Source organism: Hirundo rustica, chromosome 2 (genome assembly GCF_015227805.2).
Source record: "Hirundo rustica isolate bHirRus1 chromosome 2, bHirRus1.pri.v3, whole genome shotgun sequence".
NCBI lineage: Eukaryota > Metazoa > Chordata > Aves > Passeriformes > Hirundinidae > Hirundo > Hirundo rustica.
Genome location: NC_053451.1, coordinates 92,341,996 through 92,356,431, shown reverse-complemented (window position 1 = coordinate 92,356,431; position 14,436 = coordinate 92,341,996). Strand labels below are relative to the sequence as shown.

The 14,436-nt window shown below is 43.6% G+C and overlaps 1 protein-coding gene across 1 annotated transcript in view; it reads right to left on the bottom strand.

Moving 5' to 3' along the window:
* Window positions 1-14,436, bottom strand: part of GAS6 (growth arrest specific 6) — a 39,778-nt gene that overhangs the window by 1,356 nt on the left and 23,986 nt on the right. Inside the window, exons 8-14 of the mRNA XM_040056352.2 lie at window positions 13,317-13,438; window positions 13,088-13,206; window positions 12,510-12,699; window positions 7,005-7,169; window positions 5,339-5,507; window positions 3,653-3,825; window positions 2,664-2,889 (exon numbers count right to left, since the gene is read on the bottom strand). Of these exons, the coding sequence (XP_039912286.1) occupies window positions 2,664-2,889; window positions 3,653-3,825; window positions 5,339-5,507; window positions 7,005-7,169; window positions 12,510-12,699; window positions 13,088-13,206; window positions 13,317-13,438 (1,164 nt within the window). The remainder of the gene's footprint in view (window positions 1-2,663; window positions 2,890-3,652; window positions 3,826-5,338; window positions 5,508-7,004; window positions 7,170-12,509; window positions 12,700-13,087; window positions 13,207-13,316; window positions 13,439-14,436) is intronic.

Here is a 14,436-nt window from a genome sequence, read left to right as displayed (position 1 = left end):
AACTACTAACTTCTGCAATATCATATACACACTGACTGTAAACAAAACCCCCCACACGGTAACATAAGGACAAGAAAAATCTACATGAGCTCTGTCCTCTACCTTTTCCCAGAGGTCATTAGTTTATTTACAACCCAAAGCTGAGCCAATCAAACTAGCTGTGCAATGGAAAATATGAAAGTCTCAAAGAATATTTAACTTCACAGTGATTCAGGTAGCTAAATAAATCACTTATCTTTACATCGACGCAAGGACAACTTGAACAGTAGGCTGTCCTGTTGACCCAAGATTATATGAAATTTAAAGTGTTCTGCCTGGAGATATGCAGGGCTGATGTGATCAGATAGAGCTCAGACAGAATCTAGGACCGGGTGGGAGAGAGAACACTTGTGGGAGATATGTAAGCTACAAAGAAATACTATAAATCTCTTCAGATTCCTGGGGGAGAAGTACCATTGCTCAGTAGTTGCTTTAATTAATGATGTTACCTATTTCCCATTCCTCTTCATTTACCTAAGTTTATCTGCAAAGTCTGCTTAAAGGAATGCAGCATCTCTGTTGTAATACCTCTGAAGAATGTAAACTAAATTTTGAGTCAGATGGAGCTGAAGTTGTGACTTAAGAGCTTGAAGACTCATCTAAGGAGTCAAGCAGATTGCTGGTACATGTGCCACAGGGCTGGTTGAAAGACAGTGTGGGCTTTCAGATGGATTTGTAAGAGATTTAAAAAAAATTAACTTCTTTTTTTCTTTGTGTTGTAGTTGTAAATCATGTGAAATATTTCATTTTCTGTTATGACTAGAAATGGATCCGTCTGAAATGTGGTCACGTAAAAATCTGGAAGTCTAGTTTAAAGATTTCTTCGCCTGGTGGAATGCATATTTTCTGAAAAATCACCTATGCATCGCATAAATTACATAATTCAAGATTTAGCAGAACAGAAAAAAGCTTATAGAAAACGCAGTAAGTGTCTCTATGTTCCCTCTTACCTGTTGCAACTCTAAGCAGTATTTCTTCCACATCTGCAAAATTAGCCGTGCTTAGGATCAGACTTATTACACATTTGGATCCAGAATTCTTTCTTTATTTGTGGCAAATGGAATAAAGACGTGAAGTTTGACCAGCATACTGTTTTTTCCACAGGGTATGGAAGCACGGAAAAACCAAAAACTACGCAAATGTTTTCAAAACCTGAGTGAGCCAAACTCGCTTAGGTCTGCCCGTTTGGTATCGTTACTTAACCCAGAGCGATGAATCCAACTGAAGCGCTGAAATGTTTATTTATTTGGCAAATGACAGCGTTTCTCCTGCGAGCGCCGGGTTCCTCTCAATGGCAAAAGCAGAGTGCTGGCAGAAATTCCTGTTGCTAAGCACAGCAGATCCAAGGGGGGCAGTCGCTAAACCCACAGCAGCCAGCCGAGTCGGAGCTGCCACAGCCACGGCATCTCGCACTTCGTTCGGCCAAATCAAAACCACTGCTGCACCCAGCACAGGCAATCGAAGCAAACCACAGAGAACTTGGGGCAGTGACAGAATGGGATGATTTTCTGAGCTGTGGGAGTCTCTGCCGTGCACCTGAGAGCTGCTTAAAAGAATGCAGGCAACCTCTCTTGCCTGTGCAATGGCCATTCTAGATAATTCAACCTGAGACTGGAAAATGCCACGTCTGGGATTTCAGCCTTGTTCCTGCCCGTGTGTGAACGTCCCAGAGGATGTGGCCTCCCCTTTTCAGGTGTGACTGGGAGCCATTTGCATCATCAGCATAAAACCTCTGTAAACTCTTGCTCATGGTGGAGACAGCTGCACCATGTGTCCTAGTACATGTGGCACCTCAGCCACCCTGTTCCATCCTGATTGCTTCAGCACCTACCAAGAGGCCAACGTTTGTACCTCTCCCTTGCTTGGGCAAGTAAGGACAGGATCTTGCTTAGCTGCTGGCATCACATGCATCAGAGATATAAATGCTCCTTTAACAGCATTCCTCAGCAGAAGGGACTGATAAACCTGTTCAGGCAGAACAAGAAACAAACTCCCAAACCTGGCCAAAATTCACGATTCAGATGAAAGTTTGATCTTACAGGTTCAGAAGAGAGGAGCAAACTGACCTCTCAGAAGGTTGTTGCTGAAAAGCCAGAGGAACTATAGATGTTGTTAACCCCTTGGTTGTGCCCTACATGCCTTCTGCTGGGAGGCAGTCAGTGTCGTGCTGTGATCAGTTCAAAGAGAGCAGCAGCCAGGGAGAATCACCACACTGGGGTTCCCAATTTTAAGGCAAAACAACTTGAAGGCACCCCTCAAGGAGTGCTCCCATGGCTTCATCACATTAATGAAGCCCTGCAGGAACCTACAGTCCAGCTCCTATGGATTTTACTGGGTTTAAGATAATGAACCAGTTTACAGCAATCCTTCAGATTGAATCATTTCTACTGTTGAACAAGCAAAATCTCCTCTTTTTATTTTTGCCTCCAGCTGTCCTCAGAAGACACAATCGTTCAAGGAAAATGTAACCCCAGATCTATTATGTTCCTGTATTGCAGACAAAGCCTGCTCAAGTAGAAACAGAGCAGGAGTCTCCAAGCTTGAACAGAAACAGTTTTCCTAACTCCCAGCTCAGCAAGGTGAGCTGGGAGTCTGTGGTCCATGGTACAAAACTGGAGGCTCACCTGGCAATCCTCCCACGTACGTCTTCGTTGACTGCAAAGAGCTCTCCAAGATGGACAGACGGTCCTCCAGCTCAGAGATGCTTAGTTCACTCTCTCCTGCTACCCCATCCACCCTCAGGGATAAGTGATCTTTCTTGAGGAGGACCTCTACAGAGTGTTCCTTCTTGTCACAGAGATTTATTGCCAGTCTGGACACAACCGTGTTCTCCAAGGCCACGATGATAAACTGAACAGCAGGGGAAAGAAAGAAAAACAGGCAGTGAGCAGAAAAATACCTAGCTACACTTACCCAGTACCAGGATGAGCCCAATGTGCCCTTTATTACAAATACTTTGCGGGGCCTCCAGAGAATTAGGCTTATTGATATTGCTGATTGTTTTCTGAGCTCATTTGCATAGATGACAAACCAAGGAACCAGTGGGATTTATTCCTGAAACCATGTTTTCTCAGAGAGAGTTCTTAGTGGGTCTTGCAGAAGTCATTATAGAAGCAAACTGACTGGAGTTGCTGTACTATAAATGAAAATTGGCTCATGGGATTTAGTGAAATCCTCCCTGGTTTACCCTTGTGGAATGCCATTTACCTTAGTTATGAATGCCATTAAAGAGCAGCTTCGACACTCCACCATAACTGGCCTTTGCCACACCTAAAGCCTGTCTCTTGGCTACTTTGGGGCAGTTACTCATGAGCGAGAATGGAAATCCCTGGTTTATGGCACTAAACAGTTTCTGGTTTTCTGCCAGAAAAAATAAATATGCCTGCATTCAAGGTGGCAGTTCTGTCTTTTACCTAGGCCACATTTGCCAAGAGTTCCCCATTAGCATCTGACACACACCTGTAAGAGGCAGAACTTCAGGCAAGCACTGCTGTTTCAGACCATGCTCTGGACAGGTGGGACAAATAATGAGGCAGACAGCAAACCTGACAACTCTTTCTGAAACTGACTTCCAGTTACCAGGAAGCCTCCTTACAAAAATACTTGCTTGTACCTGTTGCTTCAGTTTCTTTGTGGAGTGATAGTCAATCAGAGATAGCGATAAAGGGACAGATGCTTCTTCTGTAACTAGGGCAAACAGCACACCAGTATCTGTTGCTGGCTGAATTACAGCATTTACTTCAATTTCCCAATTTGTCTTGGTTTCATTTCCAGAAGAAGGTTGCACTGCAGGAAAAGAAATTTATAGGACAATGTGTCAAATGGGTAAGTCGCTCAGTTTCTCCCTGGAGAAGAGCACAGGCAGATGAGCATGTGGACGGACTGCTGCTTTTTTTTTTAAATTAAAAAAAAATAATTCCAAAGCACCTGAACATAAAATTGGACAAGAAAAGGGCATCAGTTTCCTCTTGTTACCTCATGCATTCTGCTGCTTTTCAGAATGTCAAAGGATAACATTAAGCTTTTTTATCACAAAGAGTTAGTCAAATTCCCATTGTTGCCAATCTGACACATACAAACAACTGCTGCAAGATAGGCCAATCAAAAACCAATTTTGATTGACCAGTCCGCCCAAAGATCATTGGAAAATCTAAGTTGAAATTTGATACACAGGAAACATTTCTATGAAAGCCTGTATTAAACTCAAAAATTGTATAAGCATACTACACTCATCACCTACTCAAACTCTTCCTAATCACCAATCTCTCAGAAGTGTGACATGTTTTATTTCACCTGTTGAACCCTGAATTAAATTTTCTGGTATCTTCTTACTGCCTCAATGCCCTTATAATTTAAAAGGTAATGCAGGCTGCAAAAAAGATCTCAGTCCTGCTCCTGCAACCTTTCTTCACAGGAGTATCAGCTTTGCTACTTCACCACATCTTGAAATGTAAGAATCCATTCTTTATAATGCTTACCACTGCAAAGAAAAAAAAACCCCCCCCCCCCCCCCGCCCCCAACACAACAACAACAACAAAACACACAAAAAAAAAAAAAAAAGAGAGAGAGAGAATAATTGTTAAAAAAAACCAAAAACCACAGGTGTTGAGGCCTTGGCTGAGTCCTGTCATCTGCACTTCACCTGCACTTTAGATGCTGCCTCGTCTTTACTTTGCAACTTCTGTATTCATGTGCTAAGTAATATGACAGACACCTGGTACTCCCTAATTTACCATGGCACAGCAGAAAAATCCACATAATGCTGAACAGATGGCTCCTGCAGAGCAGGACTTACACTCCACACTGAAACAGATAGGCTTCTATCAGACATTTGCTTAGTGCATTTGTCCCAAGTATAAGCACCCCCATGATTAAAAGTGAATCCAAGACAATAGAAAATATTAATTTTTCTGTCTATCATAACCTCAGGATACAGCAGTCCTGACCTGGCTTGCAGGTCTCCCTGTTGAGCAGGCAAAAATGGTAAGGACTGGAAGCTCCTAAGCTGCTGACAGAGAGGTGTAAAGCCTCTAAAGGCTGAGGATGAGCTGGAGCCAGTCTGGGTGTGAAATGTATTACTGGAGCTTCACAGAAAGAACCTAATCCATGCTGGGCATATTTGCACTGGCTATCAGCTATCATATATGGGCCTTCATTCACTAAGAACCACAAGTTTAGGTTTTTTCTGCATCAATCAACAGTGAGTCCAGCATATGTCTAAGTTTTACACAGTTTATCAACCAGGTATGGTTAATGGTGGGACGAGAGGTCAGAAATAAAAAATCCCAGGCTACTTACTGTAAGTAAGATTAAACACAGCAAAACCTCGGCCAGGATAGAAAGACCCTCGTCCTGCTACAGCAAAGCACTGCATCTTTTCATTCATCCTTATGGTCTCTTGGATAAAGGTGTCCTCCCCATTCAGCCAGTTCCACGCCCGCATGCAACCATCCAGACGAGGGTTTATCTAGGAAGATAAAGCAGTATCTTATGCCTCAAACTACCGTTCAGTGAAGAGGAATTGTGTGCAAAGGAATACTGAGTTACACCATGATACTAAACAGAAATTATTTTGACATGTTGGGCACATGCAAACCAACAGCGAGCAACCCCAATCCTGCAACCCCAAGCGAGTGGTCAGTATTTCCCCAGGAAACTCCCCTGAGCTCAGCTTGACTCCACAGGCCAGAAGGGCACTAGCTACTGCAGGTGCTGATTTTGTTGTGTTGATTCTGTAAGCTCTTCTTTCTGTTGCCCATCATTAGTACAACTTACTCCTAAAGCTCTGCAGCCAAAGCTGTAATTCTGCATTGCGAGTGCTGGAGGATAACTTAAGGCTGAAAATCCCAATCCTTTTTGTCACTGCAAACAGCCTGCATGACACACAAGACAGACATTGGAGCTGATCACGGTATAAGTTTTTGGGTTCTGGCTCAAGGAGGGGCACCTGCACCATAATACCAGCACACCACTGTACACACCTTACTCCTTCCAGCTTCTAGTTAGGCTGTCCTGTACCAAACATCAGCATTAAAATGTGAGTCAGTGTGTAAAGAGAAGGCTCCTTGCAAAGCCTCTAAATCAGCACCACTACCCCCAATGAACTGAAGGAGAGAGACCATTAAGTGTCTGAGGCACAGTAAAAACCTGAGGAGTTTCTGGCTCTCAATCCTAGATTCTGACTATATACTCTGAGCTTACTGTTTCTGACATGCAGTGGCCCTGAATGACTTTTTGTGAGGCACAGGAGCTGTGAGGCTCAGCTGCTGCACTCCCAGTCAGAGCCACAAGCTTGTCACCTCATCTAGGAATAAACAGACGCAAATTTGGATTTCAAGGTGCCAACTCTGCTTGTGGTGGACATTCATAGCAGCAGCTATTCCAGAAACAAAGCAATCATCCAGTCTCACCCAAGGAATGCCTTAACTTTTATTCATATTCATATTCTCACTCCAATTAGGAGGAAATAAAGAAAAACAAGCGTCTGTTTTTCCTTGGGTCTCACTAAACTGAAACAGCAAACTGTGATCTGTTATACATGAAGCACAAACTTTGGCTGCAACACAAAACACGCCCCTGATGTTGGTTCCAGACTTAGTAGGCACAGTGGCACCCTCACACAGCAATGTGCCCACCAGCCCCTCCCCTGGGTCACTCATGCTCTCCAAGCCAGCGAGACCACTGCGAATTTTGTCATGTGCTCCAGTTTTGCTGTGCCCTAATTCTGCAGGTGGGATACATCTCACCCAAACTTACCAATCAAAAAATCTGGACTCTCAGCTTTGCTACTGGCTTAGGCTCCTGCTATAGTCAATGGGCAGAAAGCTGTACCCAGAAGGTGATAATTCCACCCGTTTCAGGGCAGGTGGAACTAGTCTCAGGAAGGAGCTACATAACCCCAAGAGAAGATGAAATCAAGCCCTTCAGGCATGCAAAGGAACACAAGCATTCATGCTATACTTACCGGTAGAATAAGGTCCTTTGTTTTGAAAGGAATGCCTCCTACTGTCAAATTCAGCTGATACACTCCCTTGTCTAGAGTGAACAGGTCCCCTGAGACAGCTATTTTCATAACCGCGTCCCTGTTGACCTTTATAATCAAATTTCTTTCAAGTTCCTCAACAGAGATCTGAAAAAATTCCAAATTGAATAATTCAGTATGAAAAGAACTTAGTATCTGCAAGCTCAGCTACAGGACTGACTCCAGTGAAATCCCCAAGATAAAGAAATATTTTCAGACCCCAAACCGCTTTGTTCACCTTTTAAGTTGCTTTTCATCTTGATACATAAATCTACTCTAGAAAGCAGTCTGTGACTACCCTTAATGGTGAAGACAGTCCATCTACTTCAAAACAGCTACAGAAAAACATGAGTGGGTTAAATACATGACTTTTGTAGGTTGCTTTATTCAAAATGAAAATGCCATAATGAATTATTACTGAGAAACTTCCTATTGCAACTGCATATGAAAAGAAAAGCTGGGAGGACAAAGAAGATGTCTTTTGTTGGATCAGTGGAAGATAACGCAGAAGCCTCCCAGACCCAGTCTTTGAATACCAACCTCTTCAAAAAACACAACAGAGGATGTAATTTTTGAGAGGGTAATAAAAACGTGTTATAGGCAATAACTTTTCTCTCAAAAAAATCATCAGCAGGAAGACTGTATTACTGCTGAAATTTTAAAAAATGTCATCATTTTGATTATGACCAGGCTGCACAGAGAAGCACCATAAAGCTTCTGTGGAGGCAGAGAAGGTGAAACCCAAAGCTGATGCACCAGACTGACCAGCAGCCAAGATTCTGCTGCCTTGGGACGTGGGTCCTGCTACCAGTGGGGTGTTCTGTGGCTGTAGCAGAAGACAATCCCCATATTCCTGTAGAGAAGAAAGGAACACATCTTCACTATTTCATATCTTCTTCCCACTCTATGACAGATACTCCAGCTACTCACTCTTCATCTGTACAGCTCTTCCCTGGGACACCCAGATGCTGGTTCCATTAGTGAGCTGCTGTACAGAACCAGTTATCTGTTCCAGAGGATGTTGAGATGTCTCCTTCCCTCTCCCTGCTAGCAGGCCAGGTCCTGAGCATCTTTCTCTCTGCATTTTGAGTAGCTGTCCCAAAATTGCTCTTATCAGCCATTCTGAGCTCCTGCTCTGTGGCTGTAACATGAAGGAGGGTTGAGCAGGTTTGTACCTGGGACTCCCTTTGGACTGCAGTAATCTTCAGTAATGAAGATAAAGTGAATTTGATAGTAGAAAAGATTATTTACAGACTTTCCTCTTCTCATGAACTTTTTTTCTTCTCTTGTGGACTCTAGTACAGTCTGGTTTACATTGCTACAAGGCTGCTTACACCTGGTGTGTTGCCCTGTGCCATCTCCTCCAGGACATGAATTTATTTGTCTGCAGCTTGCTTGTTTAAAGTAGCACCTACACTTCCAGACTGCATTCCAAGGAGACACACGAGCCAGTCTCAAACAGGCTTTTTTTGGGTATTGGATGGTTGTAAAGCCCATTCAGTGTGTGGGAACATAAGCCCACAGGTCCTGGCAGCCACAGCCCAGCTGGCTGAGCTACACAGGCTATGTAGCCAAAAATTCACACAGACACCTCTGCTCAGTGTCGTGGTCACCGCTGCCCTAGTGCTCAGGGCTGTGGAGTGCCACAAGGAGCTGGCACAGACCAGCCCCCTGCTCCTGGCACAGACACTGGGCACAGCAAATGGGGACTGGGAAAAGCCAGCTGCAGCCGTGCCCATACTGTGAAGAAATACGGCTGCTTACAGGGCCACCAGAAATCCAGGGCCTTCTAAAATTTTATTAGATTGTATTGCAAGTAATAACATTTAAAAAAAGTAAATTCTGAGTTCTTAGCTGCATCTGATCTTTAATACAAGCAAACCCAAACCAGTGAAAACTTCCATTAGAGAAGGGGTTAATCCCTGTGGGAATTCTCAACAGATTCCAGTTTACTGCCTACTTTACAATACCCTCTGGCTGTTTAAGCTCCTGCTTCTTATAGCCAAAGCTTAACAGCTGGTGCATCACCATCACATCTAAACCAAAAGAGGAAGCATTTCTGTATTCAGCATCCTGCTCCAATTCCCTACTCCTGTGGCAAGGAGAAGCTACTTGCTGCCTGTCACCACGGCTTAGGGACACTCAGGAGGACAGTTCTTATAGCTAAGGTTCCCATATGGTTAGCCATAAGGGGAATCAGCTTTGTGTTTTGGATTCATGCCCTGCATAGCTCATAGCACGCAGCCAGCCCGTCCACTGTCTGCTGACAAGGGAGTGGACAGCACTGAAAAGGGACAGACCTGTAGGCAGCTGCAGGGTTAAAACCAAATACCAATCTCGTGATTGCTTAACTTCCAGCCCTGACATTTAACAGTGCAGGTAAGTTATTATTTTTGCTAACCAGACTGTGTCCTCAGAGGAGTACTAAGCTGAACGCTGAAAATAAGACAAAATTGTGACTGTTTTTGGAAATGCAAAACAAACAGAAGGCGAGTGCATTCTCTAGTATCGTAATTTCATATGTGCCACTTCATCCAGCTGGATTACACACAAATAACCACATTAAAAGTCCTTCCTGAAGTTTGCTTGTTTGTGTTTTCAATGCTGGTTCAATGCTCATATCAAAATACCTTAGGAAGGATTAACACCAGAGAAAATACCTAGGTAGAAATATTGCCCTGAAGTTTTGAAAATGCCATCGTATTTCCTTTAAAGTATGCAACTTTCACTCAAGAGATGAGAACACTGCTGGTACTTTTTCATATATTCTGCTTTTAAACACTCATTGTTTTTCCATCTGCTGAAAGTTAAATAGTAAAATTGCTGTTTTTTCATGACCCATATGAAGTTCCCTCCAGTATCCAAAGTCCTCTGGTTAAGATCTAACCAAAACTAAGGGCTTCATTCTGTGCATACTGAAGTCCAGACTAAAGCTCACAACTGCACTTGAGCCTAGACTGTGATGTCTGAAGATTGTTGGGCTTGTTCTTCATAGAAAGTGAGGCTGCAAAGTACACACAAGTCCATGCTCAAAATGAAATGTATGGCTATATGTTTTACAATAGGAGATGGTAAAAAGAAGTCCTTAAACAGGATTTCCTAAATTAAAAACCATGCCAGACAGAGAAAAATGGAAAAATGCAGGAGGGGATAAAATGTAGGAACATATTTGCAGTTGTATCACTCAGCTATATAGATTAAATTGCATTTGGAGGTGTGTGACACTAGATGTCAAGCAGAAGACAGCCAAGTATCTCTAGGGTGAAAGCAAGAGAGAATAGAGCCGAGAAAGGAGAAATCAAGAGCCTCCCAGCAAACCAGGCAAGGTCCCAGGTCTCAAAGGTGTAAACTATGAAGTCAAGAGACTAAAGGCTCCCTCCTCCTGCTGCTGTGCATCCGTGGGTAAATCCTTCTGCTTTGGGGCAGCATCAGCACTGCACTGTTTCACACTGGGAGACAGTCACCAGAATTATGGCCACTGACCTGCTCCAGGCACACATTCAGTGCCAGCACTGCAGGATGCTCTCTCCTCCACTCGTGCCATGCTATCTATGCCCCTGGCAGCTGCCCAGCCCTGCTCAGCCCACACGCAGGGCAGCACCCCTGGCTGCAGGGACACCCTCTGCCCCCACCCACCTGCTCCACACAGCACCCACAGCTTGGTCTGTACTGTCCCAAAAAGGCTTGGGGAAGGATTTTGGGGGGGTGGGATTTACACAATCCCTCAGAAAATGCACAGGGTGTGTTGCTGCAGCCACTCAGCTGGGCAATTTCTTGGTTAGGACGATTCCTGGGATAAGAGCCCTGACACTGAGAGCTAGCAGGAGACATTCAATTCTTGTCTAAACATGACACTTACTTTTATCACTGCCTTCTCTCCCTGAAGAAAGAAAACACATTTCAGCTGTGTCTCCCCAAACTAAATGGGGTAGTTTGTAATTATCTCATAATGAGGTCTGGCACTTAACCAGTATGTTAGCTCCTGTATTAAATGAATTTGCTTGGCAACTCCTGATTTTTGTGACTCCCAATTCACCCCAGTGGCATCCACTCTGCTTTTCACATCTTCTGTCACCACCCTCTCTTTCCAGTTGATTATCACAATTACAGTTGTCATATTTCAAATCAGCAGAACAACTCTTACCATAAAATCCAGTAAGAACTGGCTCGAAGCTATTCCTATATGTAAAGATACAGCATGTCACACATTTTATCTACAGTTTCACTGAACCTCTACAGTTCTCCATTTGGAATCTAAAACTGTTTCATTGACATTAAAGGAACTGAACCAAACATCACCTCATCTGCTGGAAACATTACAAAATGTCAGTAGTTGACAGCGAATGTATTCAAGGACTTCTCCATTTATTAATAGAAACATTTTTTTCCCACCTTGCTTATTTATTTAATGCACAATTTTGAGGTTTCATATACTAATAAATGTAAACCAGAAAATGATTCACAGTTACCAGTATCTGCATTTGTCTCATATGTGAGTTAGGTGAGAATTTCCCACCCACTCCTCAAGAGGCACATCAACTAAAAAGTATAAAAGAACTAATTAAGTAAGAATAAATGAAAGGAGAGGAAGAGGCAGAAGTGAGAAAGCATGTATAAACTGCTCATCTAGCGTAGATCGTACAGCAGGATGTTTTTCATGATCCTGGCACAGATGGAAACAACCACAATGCTCCCAAAATCACCAGTCAATGTTCTGTGAGAGCACCAAGGAGAACATGAACCCTTACAATCCTCACTATCTCATGAGATTGCCGGGTTTATGGTATCAATAAAAAGATGCTTTAGGGATTACAGTGGTAGTGCTGAGTTGACAGTTGGACCTGATGATTTTAGAGGTCTCGTCCAACCTTCTTCAGAATTCTATGATTCTATAATTAACCCCAGTATCTTTACAACTCTATTTTGTATATAAACAGACCTGAAGATGTGATAAAAAAAGTATAGTACGCTATAAGAGATTTGTCAAGGCCTCAGAAAATCTGAGGCCTGTGACCAAGCAAATTAACAAATAAACGAAAGCAACCACAAAGCTGTCCACACCAAACACACTTGGAAACTTCCTTAAAAGAACAGACACAGAGTTCCTTCCCTCTTACTCACTTCCAGCCCTCAGCCAGAGGGCATCTTCTTGAGCTGATGTGAAGTCATCTTAGCCCTACTGCATCTCAAAGGCACTGTTTGTGCAAGCGGTTGCTCTGGTTGTGCAAATTAGAGATGCAGTCTATATTACAACGGATATAAAGTATAATTCATTAGGAAAAAACATCCCATTCTCACCTCAGAATGTATAACACACCGGCATGCATTTAATGGACAGAGAGGTTGCAAAGGCATTTTCCCACGAATACATGAAGCCTCTGTGCCCTAGATGAGTGCATGCCAAAGAAGCCCAGAAGGGCTAAGACCTCAGCAGGGGTCTGGGCTCACCGTTTGCCACATGCCGTGGTTGATAAGTGGCCCGGTGCTGGTGACGCGGCCGATCCCGCTGTATTTCAGCTGCAGCTCCAGCCGTCCTTTGCGCAAAGCCAGCACTATCCACGTGCTGTCCCGGTGGCCTCCAGCAAAGAAAAGGATACCTTCAGGATCAAAGGTTCTAAAGTCGAACTCAGCCACAAGTCTGACCGCACAGGTGCCAAGAAATAAATTAGTTATGCAGAGTTCAGAAACCACAGAGTACTTTCCATACATCATCAATTCTAGCAGGTCTAAAGCTCTGTTAAAACATACTAGCTTTTAATGCATTCCTGAAAGCCTTAAGATGTCAATACAGCTTTTAAAACATCACCAAGAATAAAGTATACAACACTGTATTTCAGTAATTATCCTAGCGGCTCTGTGGTCAAGGCTGCCTTTCCTAATTACTGGTTTAGGTAACGTTTAGCCTTACAGGACTTCATAATCCAAGCAAATAATGAGGAAACTAGCATCAATTATTATTGTAACAACTCCCTTGCATGCATCAAAGCCAGTCAGAGCGTTTCACTGCCATTCTAAATTGTCCTCACCTCGTCAGTTGTTTCCTTTTGAAGCGCAGCCTGATAACAGGAGTGCCGCTGAACATCCGCCCCAGGTGCAAGGATTTAATACTCCTTCCAACAGCAAAAGGCACACATGGTATGATGTTCTATAATCAAAACACATTTCACATTATTCTCCTCGCACAGCAGAAAGAGAATCAGGGAGTGCTGTAAAGAAAAGGTCTGTTTGCAGTTACAGCAGTGGACGCTGACATACCTCACATGTATTCATGTCCTGGGAAAGTTTCACTCCCCCTCTGCCGTCACAATGACAGGTGTAACTCCCTGGTGAGTTGACACAGGTCTGTTCACAGAGCTTTTCTTCGCATTCATCTATATCTACACGAGACCAGCAAAGACGAGAGACAAAAACACTGCGTTTGTTCAAACATGACAGAACTGAGGGAACGGCCTGCAGCTGTGTCAGGGGAGGTTTAGGTCAGATATTAGAAATAGGATTTTCACCCAGAGGATGGTTGGACCCTGGAACAGGCTCCCCAGGGAAGCAGTCACAGCACCAGCATGACAGAGTTCAAGAAATATTTGGACAAGGGTCTTGGGCACACGGTGTCACTCTTGGGGATGGCGCTGTGCAGGGCTGGGAGTTGGACTCTATCCTTGAATCCTTGTGGGTCCCTTCCAACTCAGCTTATTCTGTGAAATCTATTTTCACAGACAGATTCCAGCTGCCCAAAGATACACAGCAAGTCAGTGGGAAGGCTGGAAGCAGAACTCAACTACTTGTCTGCTGGAGCAGAGCCCTGGGCTTTAACTTCGAGACAAGACCTCCTCCCTTCAGGCCCCTTCTGCTATGCCTGTACTGACTGGCTCCTACTCCTTGCAGTCAGAGACTGCATATAAAACCTGAGTTTCTCAGTCACCCTTCTCTTTTCTTTTTTTCTTCAGCTATTTTTTAATCTTCTTCACAAACAAATGCAGGAAAGCAAACTGTGACAGCCCACAGAGATCTCTTCAGGCAGAGTTTAACACATAATGCCCAACAGGACTGGTTGGAGCGTGATTTGAGCCATTACGTTAACTTAGACAAAAGGCAGGGAACAATGCTGGTTTTGGAATACTTTCAAAGCTTACTCTGTTGAGAGAGCTTGTGGCAGTGTAGCCAGCAGAACTGTGCATGGTTCCAGTACACACTAAGTTCCTAGTTCAGAGTAATACCACAAGACAGGTTTAGAAAAACGAACTGCTTTGTAAGTTTTCTTGTCCTACAAAGAGAGACAGCAACATGCACAGATGCCTCTGAGCTTTCACCAGATCTTACACTTGTTAAAATGCCAAGAAATCTCACTACTTGGGCTCATACAGCTTGATTCAAGTCA